This window comes from Pagrus major, chromosome 18 (genome assembly GCF_040436345.1).
Source record: "Pagrus major chromosome 18, Pma_NU_1.0".
Lineage (NCBI taxonomy): Eukaryota > Metazoa > Chordata > Actinopteri > Spariformes > Sparidae > Pagrus > Pagrus major.
In genome coordinates this window covers 37296960-37319625 of record NC_133232.1, presented here as the reverse complement: position 1 = coordinate 37319625, position 22666 = coordinate 37296960, and the positions used below count along the sequence as shown (strand labels likewise).

At 41.0% G+C, this 22666-nt stretch overlaps 1 protein-coding gene across 1 annotated transcript in view; it reads left to right on the top strand.

The window, feature by feature from the left end:
• Positions 1-22666, top strand: part of LOC141013110 (LIM and calponin homology domains-containing protein 1-like) — a 100102-nt gene that overhangs the window by 20905 nt on the left and 56531 nt on the right. The window contains exons 2-3 of the mRNA XM_073486667.1: positions 19148-19218; positions 22092-22161. Coding sequence (XP_073342768.1) covers positions 19148-19218; positions 22092-22161 — 141 coding nt within the window. The remainder of the gene's footprint in view (positions 1-19147; positions 19219-22091; positions 22162-22666) is intronic.

Sequence of the window (22666 nt, the reverse complement as noted above, 5' to 3'; positions counted from 1 at the left end):
GCAATGGATAATGAATCAACAGTGTTATAGGAGTGTAATGGTGGACTAGTGGACTGACTTTCAAAACGCGGGGCCTACATTACCCACAATGCAACGTATGGCAGAAAGTGACATAATTAGAGCACGCCACTTCATCTGCTGTACCAATGGCAGAGCACCCTGCAAGACTTATAAACACACTCTAACTGGTGAATTGGTGGAGTTACCCTTTAATATGACATCAACAACAGAATTTGCCAGTATGTGCATTTATATTGTGGGTATTGAGACGATGTTTGTGGCATTGTGATCTACACTCTTACCCAGACTGCAACTTGTTTTGAATTTAGAGAGTCGGTCTGTTTGAAGAATACTCCATCAGTCCTGAGACTCTTTCTTAAAGACCCGTCGCCCCTGGGGAGAGGTACAATGGCAGGATTTCTGTACATTTGGGTTGAGGAAAGCCTGACTCCAGTGCTTCCTTTTGCTAATGGGAGCTCACTGCTAACTTGGACTGACAGACGCCTATGTTCCCAGGGGTGACAGAGGGGCTCAGCGTTGGGAAACAGTTGGGAACAGATTTGATTACATTCCACTTATACATTACAAGTATTTGAGTCTATAACATGGGATATAGGGGCTGTTTCCAAGCTTTAGAGTCATTTAAACACTTCTCCTGTCGTGTCCTTCGGCGACATCATCCCAAGCGTATCCACTTGCGTAGTTGGCTGACTCATGTTTGTACATTATGGTTTTACTTTAGTATTTGAAATACAGATTGTTAGAAGGATACAGCTCACACATTTGGACGTATTTAATGCCAGCCATGTCTAAAATGATGATTTGCTCTAACAGTTTATAATACAGTTAAGCTTTGGAGATACATTTTAAAATCTCATTTCTTTCAAACTTTAGTCAATATGAAATGAACATTAACTGAACGTTGCCTTTTTGTCTTTTGGTGGTCAAGAATACTTCTTGTTTTCTTTTGCACTTATCTTCAATGTTTCTGAACATTGGACCGTAGTTAACCTCGCAGTGCTTCTGTATTTGAGGAATGCTGGTTGGCTGTTTTGCTGAAGTTGTAATGGAAAACCAAATTCTAACAAAATCGGTGTTGAGTTGCTTTTCAACGTCATTCCACCACCGGCCAACGAGTGTCTCAAACGACCAACGCTTGCGAGAGCAGAAGCCTTGTAAACACGCTGATTAACCCCCATTGTGCTGTGGTGTTGACACAGTATGTCAGTGAAGCTCCTGATTAGTTCAGCCCTGCTGAGGACGGAGCTTTGTAACGAGAGGAGGGCAGAGCATGTCTGAACATGTACACAACAGAATGTTATCACGCTGAAAGTTTGGAAGGGTTTTCTGTTTGTTTTGGCTGGAATACAAACCTCCCTCTCTTAAAACGACAGCACGAAGATGAATCTAGTTCCTGTCACCACCTTGTATTTACTAAGAACCAGGGTCTGTTGCCTGGATACTGTACTGAGCACAGTGCACGCCACAGGAACTCTGTACCAAATCTTATACTGCTCAGTCTGCAAGAACATAACACAGAGGTTACACTTCACTAACCTCAATGAAAAAATCAATTAGTGGGAACTTTAAACCTGAAGCTTAACCCCTGTGTCCATCGGAATAATATTAGCTGGGGACATCTATTGATATAGAATAATAGTCAGTGAAGCTAATCTGGCAGCTGCCATAATGGGGAGAGGACAGAAGTCTCGTGATAAAACTCATCATGATGTTAATCCCAAATTAAACTCTCAGGAACAAAAGTACTTTTCTGTTCTCAGTAATAAAGCAGGAAGACAAATTGGTATTAGCCGATGAATGTGTCATATACATACTTTCATAATTTATGACGTGTTGTATAGAGCGCCAACAAATTCATTTAATTAACTGTTAAATTAATCACCAGCGATCTTGTTTGAGTAATATTTTAAGAATTTTTTTTTTTTTTAAAAAGCCAAAATTCTCTGAGCAGCCTCTTCAACGTGAACTCTTCAGGTCATCGTGGGCTTTGTGAAACACTGATTGACTTTTTTCACCATTTTCTGTTTTTTGTAGGAAACAAAACATCTAATCAGTCAGTCCAGATAACGTTGGACAGATTAATCGGACAAGAAAATAATCATAGTTGCAGCCCTACAGTTGTAATTCATTGATTAGATTAGGTGCCCTTATCTTACTGTTCCCATGCAAGTCAGACCTCTCTCTTTAGCACCAGTGTGTCAACAACCTGTGTCACATCAACGCGTTTCATATTTTGTTGAATAATACAAAACGAGTAGAAATGCTCAGATATATCCTGTTTATTATGTATTTTTTTTAGTTTAAGTTTAAAGGCACCTTTAAAACCTAGTTGATCTGACACTGGCGTCAAGACGTCCGTCCCAGCAGGTCAAGGCTGGGGCGTCTGTCTGACTGTGGCTCCCAGTGTGGCCACTGGCTGGATGTTGCCCTCAGCCTCATGGAGACTGTAGCCGGCAGGATATTGGAGACTAGTGGAAAAGCCCTGCTGCTTAGGAAGCTTAGCTCAGAAAGCTGGTGTCGACACGGAGGCCCTTTGTTTCTGATCTTGCGGAGCTGTGGGGGGTTGTCACTAAAATCCTGGTAGGTATGGGATGTATGGTGAGGTGAGATACTGCTGTGTTTTTAATTTATGTAGACATACACGGGGCTTTAGTTGCTGGAAGAGCTGTCTTGTAACTGTAAGGTCACGTCTGTGATCCATGCAAATGGCAGTAGTTCATCACGGGCAGTTGTCCTGAGTGTTTAATCAGCTGAATCCAGTGACGTGCTCACTTTCTGAATTTGCAGTGTGCCCATCACATTTCATATTTCTTGGAGGAGAAAAATGTCTCTTTTATTTCTTGTAATCTTTCTGCAGTGCACTTTTGTGTATTCATTCACACTCTCACTTCCTGTATCTAATTTATTAAAATGAAAATGTGTGTGAAGTGAGCTGGGTTAGTAGAACGGGGATTTGTAACTGCACACCCAGGGTGATAGCTAAATTGAAGAGGTGGCATTTGTGCCACTGAGGGGAGTTCAGAGCACCCTGGAGCGGCACTGAGAAGAGGTCTGACGGTTCATTCAGCTCCACACACATCTCTTAAAGCCAGTGTGGGCCAACACAATGAAAGCCTTGTGTGTCCCTGTCCCACCCAGATTGTCTCTCTGGTTATCTAAAGGGACATTGTTGCTGAGTTCAGACAGTTTTCCTTCCTCCTGACTTTTTTTTCTCAGCAGTTTTTTACCTGGTGGCAGATTAGATCTGCAGAGAGAGCAGATGGTTATCAAAACTTCTAATGTCCAATCAATGGATCAGCTGTACAGTATACAAAATGGCACACCACCACCAAAAATTAAAAGGACCAGGACCTTCTATTACAGTAGAGTAATACAGGTAGACAACAATTCAATCTTAAGTTATTAATATTTGCCAAGGCTGTTAAAAGTTTGTTCACTTCAGATATGGTTGTAAACACAGCAGTGAAATACTTCCAATCAACACAAAACACACATTTTGCATTTCTTACTCTACTGAAATATAAATGTGAAATCCAGAAATAAAAGATTTGGGCCCTCGAGACAACAAGATAAAATACTTTACACTGATATAAAACCCCGGTTCTCTTAAAATGTTACATGAGAAAAGGCCATATCCTTATATACACTACACTCATCAGTCAAGCATCAGTTTACAGATGTCAGCTAACTGCACACAGCACACCCATTCAGATCAGCCTGGTCACTGTGTAAAATATATCTGACATTGATAAGTTTCTCTTTCTCTTGATGGAGTACTTTTGTACATGTTTCTATCCATAACTTCCCCCCATAGGAAGGTTAATGTGAGTCTGCAGCATCTTGTGTATAGGATGTGACTGTCAGTCAGACTTTATAGGATTTTTGTGTAAAAGCAGCTGCAGCCATGTTTTATTCCAAAGTTGTAGCTTCATGCTAAATTCAGCTGCAGTGGGTATTCAGACTGAAAGCAGCTTTTTATTGTCAGTCGCTTTGGACCAAAGCTTTCGTTTTCTTTAAGGTCCTGGTGAGACATGAAATACAATGAGTACAATTAGTAAAAATATAATGCTTTTTAAGGCTTATCGCCCCAAACTCTCTCTCTCTCTCTCTCTCTCTCTCTCTCTCTCTCTCTCTCTATATATATATATATATATATATATATATATATATATATATATATATATATATGTATATATATATATATATATATATATACATATATATATATATATATATATATATATATATATATATATATATATATATATATATATATATGTATATATATATATATATATATATATATGTATATACTACATACTACAGACAAGGCCATATAATTCAGGAGAGTTATAACGCCATTATCTACTGTGACCACTGCAGGGTGAGCACTAGAAATACTGCCTTCACATTACAACGTTTTCTACAAGGAATGTGCACTTACATGTATTTGATTGGCCGATGCGGTGCCTTGCCGAATGATTCATGTTGTGTTTTGGGTTCTGCTTTTTTGTCAGTCAACCCTGCGTTGGTACCGCCACTCTACAGCCAGACTGGCTGCTTTCAGACTAATGAGATTGCTTCATTGTTTTTTTAATCAGGGATACTGTTGGTCTGAACAAGGCTTCAGGAGTGACATATTTCAAACTGTGGATATTGTGTTCATTCATCAGGCCGGTGCTGATCTGGAATGAAATGTTCACAATGTAGCTCTAAGCTTTGTCTTAAAAACACGTGCTCTGGAGCAGAGAAACTGCTGAATCACATTCGTAAGTATTCAGTAAGTGTTGGCGATGAAATAATTTCTTTTATAGATTTAGTTTTTAAAAGCTTAACTGTCATTGCACTCTTAACATCCTGCCTGCTGAATGCAAATGCAAATCTGTGGATCTATTATCAAAGTGACTGCCACTGTTCCTGCCCCCTCCGGTTCATACACACACTCGCATGCGGATTCATGAAATAATGAATGACTTGGCAGGCAAGTCACAACTGTCAGCATCACCTTGCAGCTAAAACATGATGAGGTAATCAGCATTAACCTGCTTCTCACCCTGCACCTTTTACACATGTGACCCCAGTCAGAGTTTCCTTCATCCTTTTTAGCACAGGTCCCCTTCCCTCTCCTTTATCCTCAACAACTGCCAAGCCATCCGTAGGCCAAACACTCCTTCCTTTCCCCTCATGTGGGCTCAAGGCCCCGCCAAGCCTGGAGGAGAATGGGGGAGAAAAACGTGGGAGGGAATGGGGGTGGAAGCGAGTAGCGCCAATGGGGGCCAGGAGTGGGGTTAATCCGCAACCCAAACATTGTTCCATCATCTAATCAGGGTGGAAATGGGACGGACTGGCTGGAATACTAACATTTAGCTCAGGGCTAGGCCATTTTAGTCGCAGGAAATTTGGCCTGTTTAATCAGAGGGGCTTATCACGAGTTGAGGGGAATGGGAGGCATAAAGAAGAGAACCGGGCGCCGGAATCCAGACTGTTAAAGCTCTTATGAAAACAAGTCTCCTCTGACTAAATGTCAAGTTTATGGTTTGATGCAGACAGCACTGTGTGGGTGTTTGTCTGCAAACTTCTATTTTTTAACTTTTGGAGATTTAAACATTTTCATTAGCTTCTGGCAGCCTCAACCTTTTTTTTTAATTCACAACTGAATGTACAATAGTGCTGAGTAAGAATGGCACTGTGGCATGTGAGTGGCTGCAGTGTGGGAGTGCGTGGCACACTTGCTAAGCTGTTTTAGCCTCATTGAGTAAAAATCACTGCCACAATGTGATGGAGGTAATTGTAAAGAAAACTTCCTATGCTGAATTTAAACTGTTTATATTCCTCCAGTAGTTTGTCTCAAACAGCAAGATATTTCTAAGTGTAGTTCAGAGCATATACAACATTAACCATTTCTGCAGTACAATGGTCAGTACAGAGGAAACCTGTCTGTGAACACACAGGCTGGACCTGAGGATGAACTGGGTCAGAGCTGTTAATCACTGCACTGAGATGAATGTCTTGAGAATGTGACAACAGCTAGAAGCATGAAGTGCTTGTAAATGTAATGTTATTTAGTCAGGCAAGAAATCAAGTTTATACCTACCGTAACATTTGTGGTATATTATGAGAGTAAACTTCATTTTTCAAGTTAAATTTATCTAAATTTCTGAAATTAATAGTCTCTTTAAAATGAACTGCCTGATAGTTCTTTATAAAATGTCAACCATCTTTGGGATGGAAAGGCACCTAATGGCTGAGAATGAGTACAATTAATTTATGAATTAGAATCAGGTTTATGATGCGTTCTGTGTCTTTTAAATCTGTGGAAAAACCGACTGCGTGATATAAAATGCCCTCTGCGTTAATGTAAAGGCAGCATTCATCAATAAATCCTTTACAGATGCACACCTGCTCTTTACCTGGTCAACAACATGATGTATTGATCACTTCCTGGTTGTCTAGCAGCCACGCAGGGATCACTCTCTGCTCTCCTGGAGATGGAAATCTCTCAGGTTAAATTTCCACTCCATGAACTCTGCATACAACGCTTGTAAGAAGTCCACACACCATTCTTTCTTTAATATTGACTAAATACCGTATCATAAAATCAGGATGTTTGCCAGGAGAGTGTGAAGACAAAAATATACAGCTTGACATGAAACGATGTGCTTCATTCTGGAGACATTTGAAAGTTGACTTCTTGTTTAGTTTCGAGCTTCCTCAAACGATGAGTTTATGTGGACGCTGGCATCAGGCCACAGAACGTTTCATCTTTCATGTGAAAGGAAGCAGAGAACAAGAACTGCATCCGCAGCCAAACCTAGAAATCTAACAAGGGTCAAAGGCTGTTATGAAATCCATTGAGAAACACTGAAGCACAATAAAAAAACAAAAGTTTTGTCCTTCTTGAGCACCAAGAGAATTCTGGTACTTAAAATAACCATTTTACATCACATCACATCATTTATGGGTATTGAAATTCAATTTTGAAATAGTTCCAACATCACTCACTTGTTTACCGAGCTTGTCACTTGGCACTGCTTTCCTTCACTATGTCATAGTCGTCAGTTGAAAGCTGTTAGGTTCTCATCTAGTTTGCCGTGACTTTGTAACTGAAGACAGATTTTCAGCTCACTCCATGTTTCAAAATTTGCTTCACAGTCGATGGCATTAACTTGCAGCATTTGTCACTATGGCCTTCACAAATATCACACATATTAAAGAGAATTAAAAACCTTGTGGAAAAAATCTTCTCCGGCTGGCAAATCTCCATCGACTCACCCGTCATAGTTTACCTGCTCAGTGGATGTCTGCAGAGGCTGCCAATATTCTTCATACTGTTCTCAATTTCACTCGTGAGGTGGTAGTAAATTGTCAAAATGTCACTCACTATACCTTCTTCAGGGATGTAGTTGGCCGGTAATACAGCAAAAGGTCGATCTTGAATTTGTACCTTTCCAGGGACTGTGACGGCAACATTTGTTCATTTGCATTATTCCCAAATGACATCATGTGTTTAACTCTTGACATCTACTGACAGGATGTGTTTAAAGTCTGATTGATGCTGGAAGGGGTAGGAATGCATCTTGATGGGGAGCTTTTAAAGGCCATTCACAACATACTTGGATGACACGCGTCACTAGCAAATTAGCAGCAGCTTGTTCGTTAGGGTACATCCCCTTAGTGAGGAAGACAAAAAGAGACAAAGGATGAAAGGAAGCAGTGTAGTAATCTGACCTCTGAACTTGTGTCTCAGGAAACATTGATAGAATCAATATCACGTTGCTCTCGTCTCTTCTGAGAAGTGCTTGATTCATTGCTCTGTTGAAGTGAGACGCAAAAGCTGAGCCAAGAAAACTTCTCGCGCTCCAAGTTCCTCTCATGTCTTTGGGAATTACTGTCTCAGAGGGCTTCGTTGAATATGACAGCTTCTGCATGCGCATGTGTCTAACTTTGTGCATGGTGTGCACATTTTCTCATAATCATGAGCAGGTGACGGCCTGTTTTGCTTCCAGGCTTGTCTGCAGGGGTTGATAAGAATAAGTAGTTGGTATTAAACTGAATATAAAAACTAAATGTTATCTTGATCAGTGTTATGACATCGTCCGTATCACTTACTCAAGAACAGAACATGGATTGAATCAGCTGTGAGGACCAGCAGCTCTACGTTCAGTACACTGACCCTGAGGGATGCAACATTAAGGTAGCTCTCATCTTTAAGGCTGCCAGGCCTCATGTGGGGCTTGGACTGAGTGAGAGGGTCACTTTGTGTTCAGTGAAAAGTACAATTTTAATCTTCCTTCTAATAGACTGCAAGTGCAGAAAAAGGTTGGCTTTATGGAGTTTGAACATGTCAGAGATAACCATGGTTGTATCCTGTGATGGGTTATGCTTCAGTGGTGGTTTGAAACTAAGTCCTCAAGTTCATTGACTTGGTGAGGTTGAGGTTATACACACTTCAGGTAGCATCTACATTTAAATGTGATTACATTTTTAAGGAAGATTATTAATTGCAGAACACTGTTTTCCATAAATGACTAAATGTAATGTAGACAGCACAAGACTTTAACGGTGAGGTAATGTAACCGTAGTTACAGACAGAAATGTTTCACATGGGCTGCATGATGACAAACTACATCTGTCATGGGTTCATAGGTTTCAAAGCAGCATCAGACAGAACAGCTGAAAGAGATCCAGGTGCAGTGATGGAGCCCTTCTCCATACACTTGAGCCGACTTGGCTTGACTCGGTTCGACTCGACATGTTGGCCCAGCATGGCAGGGGTCTGCATCTCCGTGACAACAGGGTTACTGATGAAGCATTAGTTATGAGTCGATGATATCTTTAGTGCTGTTGGTAGTCAGATACTTAAAATGCATTTTCAGACTGTTGTTATGATTTTGTCTGGCATCTACAGCTTATTTTGTGAAAAACAGAGAAGGGATGTTGGAAAGGATGTAGAAGAGGGAGCTGACACTCATCCCTGAATGATGACGAAGGCGGTCTGAGGCCAACCTGCTTCAAGGCAGCGAGATGCACTTTCACCCAACTCCAGAGACACTCTCAGACTTTTAAACATGTAATGGAAACAACGCAGCACGGTTCTACTTGTTTTTTAAAAGTGCCCAAGGAAAAGGAAAATCCCCAGAGGATATTACTAGAAAATAATCAATAGTGTCATGGGGGAAAGCCACTGTAAAAGGTGTAACCACAGACTCAGCCTACTGTTCGTTTCATCTTAAAGCTTGTCTGCTGTATTTCTCTGCCTATGTTTACTTTTGTTTTCACTTTTAGTTTGCACAAACCTATATACATATATATATATATATATATATATATATATATATATATATATGACCCTAACACATTCTCATTCTCTACTTCATTATTTGCTCTCTCTTATTTGTGCTAAAACAGTGACATGTTTTCATGTTTTTTGGAAGTTAGAGAATGCATTCACATATGGACCAAACTTCCAGGTGGTCTCCAGATTTACAGTGTGAATAAAAACAGCAGACGCTCTGACAGACAGCGGGCCAGACTCTGCACAGAGAAATGTGTTGGTGCAGGCTGGTGCAGCTGACACATCAGTCGTCCCTCGGGTGCTGTTATTTTACTCTTTCAGATTTATCATGTGACCAACCACGATTTTTAAATGTTCCTGTCACTACAGTGTGTGTTGCTGGTGAGTTCTGTACAGAGTGAGGTTGTATTTAAATGTTTGTTTGGACCACAGAGAAAATTGTGTTATTGGGTTGGACTAAATAATGAAAAGCCTTTATGTTACCTTACAGGCAAACTTGATCAACAGTGAGCTTTAATTGAAATCTACGACTTCAATATTAATATAAAAATACAAAGTGAAATGTGCCAAAGGAGGCTTGTGACATTCATTTTGTGAAGAAGTCTCCAGGATGGGTTAGTGGTTGGTTTGCAGGGCTGCATGATATCTTTACCAAACATGCATGTTTTCTTGCATCTGGAGAATAACACTGCAGTACTTCATCAAATTGCATTTGGTGATATTGCAATTTTGATTATGTTTTGATTGATTGATTGCAGCCCAAGTGAGGATCATGGGTTTAATCCCCACACCTGTCAATCTGTCATAATGAAGTGACCCTACGTAAACACTGAACTGCAGGCATGTTACAATGATTGAGTAGAGTATCAGCTGCTCCGTGAGAGTGTCAGCTGACAGCTACAGTCTAACATACCAATATAATGTAGCTTCTGATCAGATGAAGTCAGTGTGTCCTGCTGAGTAGGAGAAATTTATGAGTAATCAGTGGTTGTGTAAGGTTTCCCACGCCAGATGACTCTCACAGGATCCAGCGTGTGCCTGGGAACATTTGTGCTTTTCTGACTGAAATGAGAAGCAGCAATAGAAAGTGTTTGTTTGTGTTATAAATACATGAAAAGCAGCGAGTGTGACTTTGAGCCTCACGTTCTTCACAGTGTGTTGTAACATAGACTGTGGAAGTGTAAGCTGTTGTTAATGTGTTCACGTTGTAAACTCTGACAAACAATCTGATAATCACTTAAAATGTTGTTTCTACAAACAGTCCCATGCACGTCTGTTTAACTGATCCGGCTCTCTCTGCTCTCAACAGCACATTTATTGATGTCTTCCTTTCCCCTTCATTGTGCTCTCCATGGCTACAAATCAACATAATTCATTGCTGCTACGTACAGCGTGCGGTTGGCACATGTGAATGGTAAACTTGTGTTAATCACGTTAAGTACAACGGTGTTGCGTAACATTCTGTCCCACTCATCATTCGTCTCGTGTCGTCGTTCTGGTGGAAAATGAAGGGATATTTGTGTAGCTGGATGCTTTTTGTATTAATGTTTGGTCCTTTAGTCTGACAGAGCTCATTATTCTCATTCTTCAAGGTGGTCTTTCGAGATGTAAGACGTTCCAGGTTTTAGTCGTGAAACATGTTCATCTATCACAACAGACTGAACCTAAATAGTCTGCTGTAATCAAATCAGCCCGTAAATATTCCCCTCGTGGTCAGACTCTGGGATTGGACTGTCGCGGTCCAGTGCTGATTCCACTGTATAATACCGTGACAATTATGCTTCATTATCTGTCATTACCTGTGATGATCCCAGTTTCATAATACTGTTGTTCATTGTCTCTGGCCTGAGCAGCGACTCCGCTCCGGTTCCAGTTCGGCTCAATTGATTCAAAACTTGAGCTGCTTCCTCAGACGGTCTGTCTCAACTCCCGCCAGAAAGAAAAACTGTGTTTGTAGTCAGCCTCCTGTAAACACATGCTGACATCAGATGTCTGACTGATGTGTTTGTAGCCGTGTGGGTGACTGAGTGAATGCTTTACGTACGTGTGGCCAAGTGAGGGTCCATGAATCTTTGTGTTTGTGTGAGATAATAAAACATCAGCAGTCAGACTCCGCTTGGCTCTGGACTGTGTGAATGTGCTCGTCTGATCATCCCTGTGGTTCCACTACAGTACGCACACGTCTGGTTCTGCTGGCGTCATTGTCTCCAGATCAGTCTGACACACAGTGAACGATACAATCTGCACCTGATGGCAGTGATTTAGTGATTCTCCGTGCAGGCTTTAGAAGCATGATCCAATTTTAGCCCAAATCTCATAAACCCCCTGCTAACTCAGGGAACCTCATGATGCATGCTAAAATTAGGAGACAAGGAAAAAGATACACAAGCTGTTCTGTTTTCCAGAACCACACTGGCTCCAGATGCTTCAGGCACCTCCAGGTTCTGTCTGAGTGGGAGAGTTTGTAACAGCATGTATCTCACTTGTGTATCATAAAATGTAACACATTAAATGTACTACGAGGACTGTACTTTTTTGACTGGTAATGAAACTCTGTTAAATACTGAGCCCTCTACATGACCTACACAAGAAAAGACCATCAGTAAGAAGATCAGTTATTTCTGCATAATTATTATAGTTATATATGATGACTGTGACTCATCTGTGTTGTGTAAGTCATAAATGCTCTGTAGTCTGGTGGTACGGTACTAAAACAAGTTTACTTTGTTTCACCATCGTCATTTTAAAGTTGTTAATCTTAAATAGCCACATATATATATACATTACATCATTGCTGCATTCTGCAAAAACATCTGTATATAAAAAAGAGAAGTGGTATTAAAAATATGCTGCATTTTTTCTTTCACTTGCTTTCAAAACAAATGCACATGCTAGTCAGATTAAGATCTTTACGCTGTGGTGCTCAGTCAGCTTTTGTCCTCAGGGGCCACCAGAATCAACCAAAACTAGGTCCTTCTAGCAGCTTTAATGTAAGATGCTGTGTAATATTGCATGTTATTTTTTTATCTGGATTTTTCTGTTGATCCACAGTGTGTAAACACCCTTCTTGTAAATTGTTTTCAGAGAGATGGAAAATCTATCTTTTGTCGGGCTACAAATGATGATTAATTTCATCGGTGATTAATCACTTGGTGAGTAAAACGGATAAAATAATGAAAAACCACAGCCAGTTTCCCAGAGAACAAGGCGACGCCTTTAGATGGATCGTTTTTCACAACCAACAGTCCAAAACCCAAAGTTTGTCAGTATACACAGATATAAATTATAAATACATTATAAATAAAGACAAAAGGACCAAAGACTGTTTGGAAGTTGTGTTTGGAAAAACAACTTCAGCAATTAATCAATCAAATGGTCGCCAATGAATTTCCTGTTGATTTTCTGAGAGTCTTTTCATCTATGATGTCGCGTTGGACTCAAATGAAATGTCCATGTTGTCCCTGTGCTGACGCCAGCTGCCTGAATGCTAACAATAAAATGTATGTTTGTGGAGAAAGGACTTTATTTGTGCTTTTCACTTTACTTGTGTTCATGATGTACCGCTATGAAACATACTGACTATAAGTTGTATCACTCCATCCACCAACATGTCCGCACACAGAGCACAGAGCAGATAGGCTGCGGTCACAGCAGGGGATCCCTGCGGTGGTGGCAGCCTGTGAAAAGGTCAGGATGATCGACTGTAGGCAGATACCACTCCTGACCTTTGGCTGAACTTGTTGAAGCTCCATAAGTTAAGGGGACCCCCAGCTAGAGGCCCCCCTCATATAAAGAGTCACATGTTACCAATTTCGCTGCTATTTCTTGTCATTTTTCTTCCATTAACTCTATATCTCCTGGAGCCAAAGATCTTGGCGGTGGACACAGTGTCTCTGTGCCAAAGCAGTGTTTTGCTTTGTCATGAAACAGATGATTTAGTTTCGGTAATACTGAAACTTCTGAGTGGTTTTCTTGTTAAGTCTCCTGCTTGAAGACACTAGACTGTATTAATCATGCATCAGCCGTATTGTTTGTTTCTGTTCACCTCTGCTCAGGTCATGAAGTGTTCGCGAGTGGCCACATGGTTGTGTTGTTCTGTTAATCAGAGCCAGAAGCATTTACAGATTAAGCTCTCTTGCCAAGTTGAATTAATGAGATTATTGGCTGAAGGCCTGAAGACGTGTTTACATGTGTTCCTTGAACTTGGACTCATGGTGTTGGCTTCAGTCAGGATTATGCAACACACTTAAGACACATCCTATGAAGTAGAATGCTTTTGACTACAAAGCAGGCGTGTGACCATAAAGCAGGCGTGTGTTGGAGCACATGTCTCTGTTTATGCTCAGCAGCCCCGAGGTAACAGCTCTTTAACAGGCTGATCGCACTTCTCCTCAGGGCCTTGAACTAAGTAGTGTTTTACTTCCCCAAGTCCCGGAAACCAGCCGGTCTCAAACCTTGAATTATTGGTTGTTAATTTGGGACAGGTAGGTAGAGATTACTGTGGCACTGCAGCAGATCTGTTTTCATTGGACAGCCCTCAAGGTGGAGGGATTGCAGTAAGCTAGTTCAGATAGAGAGATACAAAAGTACTGTTACAAAGTTCTTGACTTGGCTATTGTGCTGCCTGAATATACAGTACCATCTGTATCCTGTTCTAAAAATTGTGTTTTTCTTGGCGACATTATTTCAGTAAATTGTCTTGGAGCTGTGGTCCAGTGCCAGACATGGTTTGACTGTAGAGGAGTTTCAGTGTTTTATCTTTCAGAACATGAAAGCGTTCATTGGGTTTTCTTTTTTATAATTCATCAAAGCAAAACATAGATTCACACACTGCTGCTCCCTCAGAGGAACAGGGCCTGGCAACAGCCAAGTTCGCTTGTGGGAAGTTCATTCATGCATTCCTGAAGCAGCAGAGCTGTCCCTTCTCTGTGGCGACCAGAGTGATCGTGATGACCGTTTTGGACGTGAATCCGTGAGCATGACTTCGGTTTGGACATGGAGGGTTAGGAAGGGGAAGGAAGTGAAAGGAGGAGTAAAAAAGCCAACAAGCATCTGTTTGATTGTCTGTGAAACAATGCAGGCAACATTCCAGTGAAAACAACCGAGGCGACACATTCCTCTTTTTAATTGAGTCCCCTCACATGACCCTGCAGTGGTTCACAAACACTGTTCACATCCAGAAGTTTCCAGCATTTTTAGGATGCAACTGAAATTACTTTGCATTTTTTTTGTCTGCCACACCAAACAAATCTGAGCTTTAAATCTTCTGTGCTGTGAGAATATAATCAGAAACGGGAAGAACTTTAATCTATTGTGGTTTCATGATTGTGTAAAATATGCATCGATATTTTGATTACATTTAAACTTTCTATTTTTATTTCATGAGTTCAATGTAAAGAGTCACATTTAATGCAACGTTTTTGTATCATGTTGAATGTGTGATTTATTACATTAGACAGAATCACCTATTTGAAATGAATTACTTTTATGCACTTGAAAAACAAATGTATTTTTATATTAAATAATAAACACATGGTTTATGTATAAGGCTGCATTAATTTAGTTTAATCAGGCAAGTTATTTAATTTATTCATATTGACTCAACAAGATGGAAAAACTTTGTCACACTTCAAACTGACTTATGTAACAAAATTAGATGGAAATGATACATATAATTAAAATATATCCTCGGTGTTGTAGACATTTATTTTATACTGTATCTGTGTGCGTCGTGGAGACCTTATTTAAATACAGCGAATCAAATCTTAAATCATGACATCATCAGCATTATATCATAGCTTAGCTTTCCCGCTAAAGTCTCCTTATCTAACTTCCAAACATGAACACGTCTTGTATTAGCTGCTCAGCTGCAGCTTAGTAAACAGCATGTTAACATACCTGTTGGTCCAGTTAGATGCTGGTTTAGCCTCCACTCTTCAGTACCACTAAGAACACACTCGGTATGTTTCCATGCACACTAAAGTCGAGAAATCAAATGTGTTTGTCCGACTTTGAGAAATTAGATTTCGACATGTTAACATGGACTTTAACAGTCACTTTAAAGTTCGACTGTTTCTAGCATCATGTAAACGTAGTGACGGTCTGCCCTGTGGGCTCCAGCACAAGTTAGTTTCCTTTGTCTCTCCGGCCCTGCAGCAGTCTGCCAGCTGCTGTCAGTCCAACAACACATCCACACTCTGTCTGGGATTTTCCAAAGCACTGTTTTTCCTTTTAGTAGCAAAAGCTATTTCACATACATTTCAAAAACATGTTGACATGTTTGGTGACAAAAAGGGATAACTAGATGTGATTTCAGTTGGACTCCTTTTAAAAAGCATCACCTAGATATTTGTTTTGAGATCAGAAATGATTAATACTTGAGTCTGGGTGGTCTTCTGGGGTGTTTTATTACTTCCTTTAGGAGATTTGATGCCGATAGAGTTTCTGATTTATTGTTTAATGGCCACTTTAAATGACATTTTATGTTTTTCTGTGCACCAGTCCCTTGACCTATGATAACAACACTCCCTTGCGTGTGAAAGGAATATGCCACTTTTATGGTCATATTACTGTAGCTGAAACGTCCTGTTGTAACTCATGCCGTGGTTTATTGGTCAGGAAGGTAATGTTCTCTACCAAGACACAAGGCCAATCAGCCTCCTGGTGATAACAGTGAGTGCTGGAGGGTCTGGTCAGTTGGAAAGCCAGGACGTGTGTGAGTGCTTCATAGAAAACGCATCGTTTCTGTGTTATATGTTGCCCAAATGTGTGTTGTCTCAACCCAAGTGTTCCCTCTGGTGAGTCATGAGTTTCATGCGCACTTCAGCTCAGGATGACACTTATGGGAGCAACAGATGTACATGAATCAAGGCCCTCAGCCGCTCTGCAGTCAAACTGAGCACTGAGATAATGAGAAAAACTGAATCCCTGCCATTTTCTACTGTTCAGACCACAGCCAAGAGAGGATATGTCATTTATGTTAATGTGCATGAACCCCAGAGGGCAGAATGTTAATTGACCTAACCTTTAAGACAGGGGTTTCCACTTGGAGGTTTGGGCCCTCCAGAGACCCATTCATTTCTTATTTTGGGATTTATTGACTATGGAAAAAATGTCTCAAATCCGTGTACAGATTTTAATGCATCTCGTCTCCTTACTCCTGCGAAAGGGTTAGGGTTAGGGTCAGGGTTAGGGGGGCTGTAATCTCTGCTTGTGACTGTGGTGTGACACTATAATCTTCCCGTGCACTTGAAGTCATTGACAAGGTTAGTGAAGAGCTGACCCAGTTATCAGAGAGGCAGTTCTATAAGCCAGTGCACGCAGGTTCTTCTCCTGACAACCAGCAGGTAAGCTGACCTGACCATATTTACTGTACGGTAAGGGTCCCTGAACTCCACATCTTTAGTAAGCAGGTTACTAACACTCATGTGACACATTTATTGAGGAGATCCTGAATCAAGGTCATCTACTCGCTGCAGAGTTTTTTCAAGCTGCAGATAAAAACAGATCTAGGCCACTGAATCTTGACTGGGATCAGACCATGTAGTGTTGCTCTCTTGTGAACAAAACCAGCGATGCTATTCTCTAATGGACTGCACCTGAGACTTCAACACATGTACAGTCAAGAACAAGAGCGTATTTTCTCATGCACAAGACTACAGACGTATTGTCTTGAAATGTATGGTTTGTATGAAGAAAAGACAAAAATAGCAAGTTCTACAGTTGCACACAAACAATGTCATCTCACTCATTAAAGTAACAATGTCAAAAATCTCCGTTTTGTTCCCCTTGGTGGCGCCTATGACTTCAAGTGGTAATTGCAGGTGTGTCTTCGGACCTCACTTCCAAGAGAGTTCAAAGAGTGTCACCTGTCTGACGCTTTTGGATTTTCGTTTGTGAAGTTTTATTGTCTGTAGTCATCAATTTTTTGTATGTTGATGAGCAAGTCTGATCTGTTGGTTCTGTCTGTATGCTCTCTGGTGGACCAATCACTGCACGGTGATGGAAAACACGTCACTCGATTTGCGCAACTCCAATTCCCAGAAATGTTGCCCAAGACTTGGTAATACTGCAAATCCAAGTGCTTTCATCAGTGTCCCATAGGCTCAGTCGCTGTTGTGTTACCTCATGTGGCAGTTAGTTAGTTATTACTTCAAGTTAAACTTCTGTGGGCAGAGCCTGAAGCCCAGTGGAAAAGGCTGGTTCTCTCTATTAACTGAGAAAATGCAGTCAGACAACATTAAACTGTCTGTGTTCACTAGTCTGTTCGTCTTCTGAAGGTTACACCAGCTCTACTAGCTTAGAGATGTTCAAAGTAATATAATCCCTTTCTTGCATAGAGTTGATGAGAATATTAACCTGCGAAGTTTCCGAGGTTATGAATGTCTCGTCTTTGCTCTTGATGTTTGCCACTTAGCTAGCTCTGTCCACTGATGTTTAATCCAACATATACTATGATGTCTTCCTCCAGAGCATTTCCATAAACTGTAATCAGAATATGGTCATTGTGTGCCACATGTTTGTACAGTGAGGCAGACTCAGAGGCCTCACACTCAGGCCTCACTGATCACTCTTGTGCTGTCAACACCAGGCACACAGTGCCCTGTTCACAAGTGCTGTCACAGTAGGGAATAGTGGCAGTGAAAGGATAACTATCAGTGTACAAGTGAAATCTGTGCTACTTTCTTGTCTCCGTTTGTGTCTTTATCTGCGTCTGTCTGCCTCACTCCAGAACACCAAACACGACGTCTCACTGTGCCCCCCAGCAGCAGGAATGAGGCCTACTGTCGGCCGACTCGCTAACATACAGCAGTCCGTTTCTTTTGTAACCGGTCCAGGCTCCACCATGAGCCAAGAAGCTGACAGTAACACGCAGCCGGGCCAGACACGCTACATCTCCACACTTTTTTCCACAGCTGTGCAAATAAATGTAAAAGAAACTCTCAGGAAATTTAATCTTGTAATTGTTTTGGCTTCTAAACCAGCAGCTTTTCTTTATGGCCAAATCCCTGCCAGTGTTTGTGAGAGTAAATGGATTTTAAGTAGCCATGGTCCGAAGAGTCCTGCAGCAGCAGTTATTCTGGGGTGACAGGCAATTATTTCACTGTTGGTGTTCATGTTTGCACTTGAGATGTTTGTCTTTGGGACTCTTGTGGGACTTGTATTTATGAGGTATCCCATTCACTGGCATTAATGCAGGTGAAAAGTCAAAACTTAAGCTGAAGAAAATAGAAAAGAACAATTTGGATTCAGTTTACTTCCTAAACTTTTGGAACATTTACAGGTTGGCTGTCCCAGAGTTTTGTGATCTTTTATTATTTCTATTAGTTAACTATCTATGAGTTAATAAGAAGTAAGAAGCATTTCTATTTGTTTCAATATTTGTTGAAGAAAAGGCTGCATGCCTGCTGATGCACCGTAGTCATGCAAATACATGCAAACAGGCAGCTTCTCCTCCTCAGAGGGTCTGACCAGCTATTACCCGATAAATCCCCTGTCACAACACATTAGCCTGCCAGAGCCATTTGGTCGGGATGATTGTGGCTTATGTCAAGCTTGTTAGTGTTTAGTGCTGTTAACCAGAGAGGGACTTGATTTACGGCCGGCAGCTCTTTGTGCACCTCTCCATACCATTCCCAGGATTTACTGCAGTGGAAAGACGTGAAAGGAGTGTTGATAAAGGTTGTTAAGCTTGTTTCTTGGTGTGAAAGTGGAGTTTGTGTGGCCAGACTTCAGATTCAGAGACTGACTGGACTATTTGATGTTCTGTTTTTGCTCTGAAGCCATCTCATGTTATATTCTGCTAACTCATTCCTTTTGTTCTCTCTGTAGGCTGTGACAGGAAGATGCTTTGGTGACAAGGACTTCAGAGGAGGTTTGGAGAACGGGATTCTGCTCTGCGAGTAAGTTCTGACTTCATTTCAATTTTTATTTTGTCTTGCTTGAATGATTATGAACGAAATGATCCACAAGCTGTCTCTCAGGCTTTTAGCTTTGTTTTGATCTTTTTGTATTCTTGAGGAAAGTTACGATCTATTTCTCTTGTCTGAGTGACTTCTTTTAATGTGACTTCTTTTATTGAGTCACTGAGATGATATTGTGGTCCAGAGTAGGAATGTAAGGGTCAGAATTATAATGTTCACACACATTTTCTTCATGCTTTTTTCTTTTATTAAATGTATTTATTTATTTATCAGTCAGTTTAAAGGCAGAAACATGTTGTGCTCTTCCTTCAGAAGCATCTGTTTGTTTCAGAGGAGGCCTGACAGTTTATAGAAAGTTAAACTAATGATAAAAATAATAATAATATGAATATGAAGGGCCCAAGCAGTCAGACAGGTTTTTCTTTCATAAGTGCAGTGAGTTGTTACAACCCTGTGGTCCAGTGATCACAGAGACTGGCGTCCTGTTGAATCGTCCTCCAGCGCGACACTTGAACTTTAGTCTGCCACTCATAATGAGCCGGAGGTGCTGAGAGGAGACTGAAAACACACACAGTCACTTGCACTTTCTCTCTTCCACATTCCTGTCTGCCGAGTTCAGTTACACAAGTTACGCCATCAAGTCCACTTTAACAGTGTCCCTGCTGGTTTGGGAATTTCTGGAGTATCATGGATCATCTAGAGGTTCAGTCACACATACATGTGGCAGACGATGTACAAACTGTGTCTCAGAGCGGTTTGTACATTTAGTGAGATATGGAGAGTCGTGCAAACTAACTGAGAACTTACAAATCACTTTAGCCTTTCATCAAATAGTGTCAGCTTGGATCCACAGTACATACTTACCCACAGTATATATAGATCTGCATTTTAGTGAACTGAATATGAAGGTTTTGGACTGTTGGTTTTTAAAAGACATTTAATGACATCAGTTTGGGCCCTGGGACATTTTACATACTGAAAGCTTATGTTAATAATTGGGGAAGTGGGCTGAACTTCATGCAAAAATATCATATTGCATTTATTTTGACAGATATCAAGACGAGTCCTGATTTCAGTGGGAGAGCCGATTTAATTTCATTCTCACTAAGAAGGAATAAAAAGAAATAAAAATGGTGATGTGATTTTTGCTGAGTACCAAACAAGCACGTTCCCTTAAGTCTGGAGTTACTCTGTATTATCACAATGCTTCATTTATAATGACATATGTTTTGGTAAGCAGCCACATAAAGCTGTAACACACATCCTGGAAACAAACTGAATTCATTACATCATTTAGCTGATGCTCTTTCAGCATCACAGTGCTTCAGCTCAGGGACATTCAAACAGTATATTCAAATAGCTCATTGACATCAAGCCTGTGATCCTCCGACAGTCTCCCAAACGTTAAGTTTACTGATATTGTACTGTAAATCAGTCATCAACACTACGTCCTCTTGTCCCGACACCATGCTAACGCTGAGTCAAGTTATGCACCGCAGAGGGTCGAGCAGACTGGACTTCCTGTACGGCTTGTTTTGAATCTCACTAATTTCACAAGCACAAGAAGCACAACTCCCTCCAGCCTCTTCCTCTTTCTCCTGATACACAAGGCGTCAGGAAATGTGTTTGTCCCCGTACATACTCATAAGATGATGTATTTATGTTGCTTGTATTGTGTTAGTTTTGATTGTGTCTGTGTTTTAACATCCAGGACAGCACTCTCACTCTTGTAGTCATTTCCATTTCCTCTTAACGCTGTAACAAGTGTGAGTTGTGACAGTCCACGGCAGACACAAATGGGCAACATATTCTTGCAGATAACTGGCAAAACATCCGATTTTAAATCCATCACAGAAACAATTGGATTATTGGCACATTTTTCCCCTGAAGCGTTTTTAAATTGATCTGTGCCGATGCTCAGCAATCATACGGGCAGAAATCCATCTTTGAAGAGATGATGAAACAGAGGAATCCATTGAAGTGTTCTGTAATAAAAGAAAGCACGCTGTGACATTATTCTCATTACAGGGAATGTTTCAAGAGTGAAGAAACTGTCTTCACTGTATCCACTGCTCACTCTGCCCTCCTACACATATTGTATGTAGCACTGAGAACGCCTTTCTCTTGGGGCTGTTGCAAGTTATTCTGGGTAACATACAGTACAGTAGGAAATCTCTAACTGAAGCAGGCTGAGACAAAGAGAGTTCAAGTTAAAGGCGAATCGCAGCATTGCAGCACAAAGTACCTGCTGTGAACATCTAACACTGTCACAGTATCCAGTGGTGGGTTTTCCTTTACAGGACAGAATCATTACGGTGCTTCCTCTGGTGAAAACACACACAAAAGATGAAACTGGAGACAGAGAGAGGAAGAGAGGGAGAGGCGGGAACTCTGAAACAGCTTGTTCATAACAACAAGCTGTCCGAGGTTGCAGGAATATGCTGTAACTTTCTAGAAGGATTGTGCGTGCGAGGAGAGACGACGGCAGGAGGACATCCATCCTCACATGTGTAGTTCACTGTGGTATGAAGTGTACTGGAGCTAGTTAACAGCTCCCAGCGGGTGGAAGCAGAAGCACTGATTCTAGACTCTGATTTAGGATCTGTCTTGTCATAAAGCTTCCAGACGCCACTGCAGGACCCTCAGAAATGTCTCTTTCTCCCGTTTTTTGTTCCCCCTCACAGTTTCACACACTCTTCTATCTCCTTTCCTGCAGTTGTTTCACTTTGCTTGAGCTGGGTTTAAGCTTGTGATGCAACATATGAAATATTCATCTGAACTTTTAAAGCATTGACTTTGCTTTAATTAGATTTCAGCTCGTGATGTCTTCTTCCCTCTGTGGTTTTCATCAGGTTGCTGAGCTCCATTAAACCTGGCTTGGTGAAGAAGATCAACAGACTTCCCACACCCATAGCTGGCCTGGTGAGTCCTCTGCCCTCCCTCCTCCTTCAGACTGAAGTTTACAGTATTTACACCAAACTTAATTCAATCATTTGATCCTCTTGGATCTCTTGCTGTTTTCTGTCTTCGTCACGTCGCTTCATGTCTGCGTCTCTTCCCCCCCTTTCTTTGTTTCAGTCTCTTTCCCTCTCCAGAGATATTTTTGATGTTAGTCTGATTCTAGTTTTTCATTCATGCTGTCTGTAGTTCACAACTTTCTGTAACCTGTGATTTCCCTTGAATAAATTGCAAAACCTTATATATGACATGGCATAATTGTATCAGAGGGATTGTCTGGCAGCCACAGGCCTTGAAACTTGAGATTACAGCTTTGATGCCTGTCCAGCTTTCCAAAGCAGCCAGTTGACGTAAAGGTTAGCAACATGGTCAGACACTCGTCAGAGGTTGTTTCTGAGCAGGAAGCTCTTTCACCTTTCATGATTTTTCCCGGCCTGGTTGTTTTTTGTCGCTCCGAGGATCTGATTAA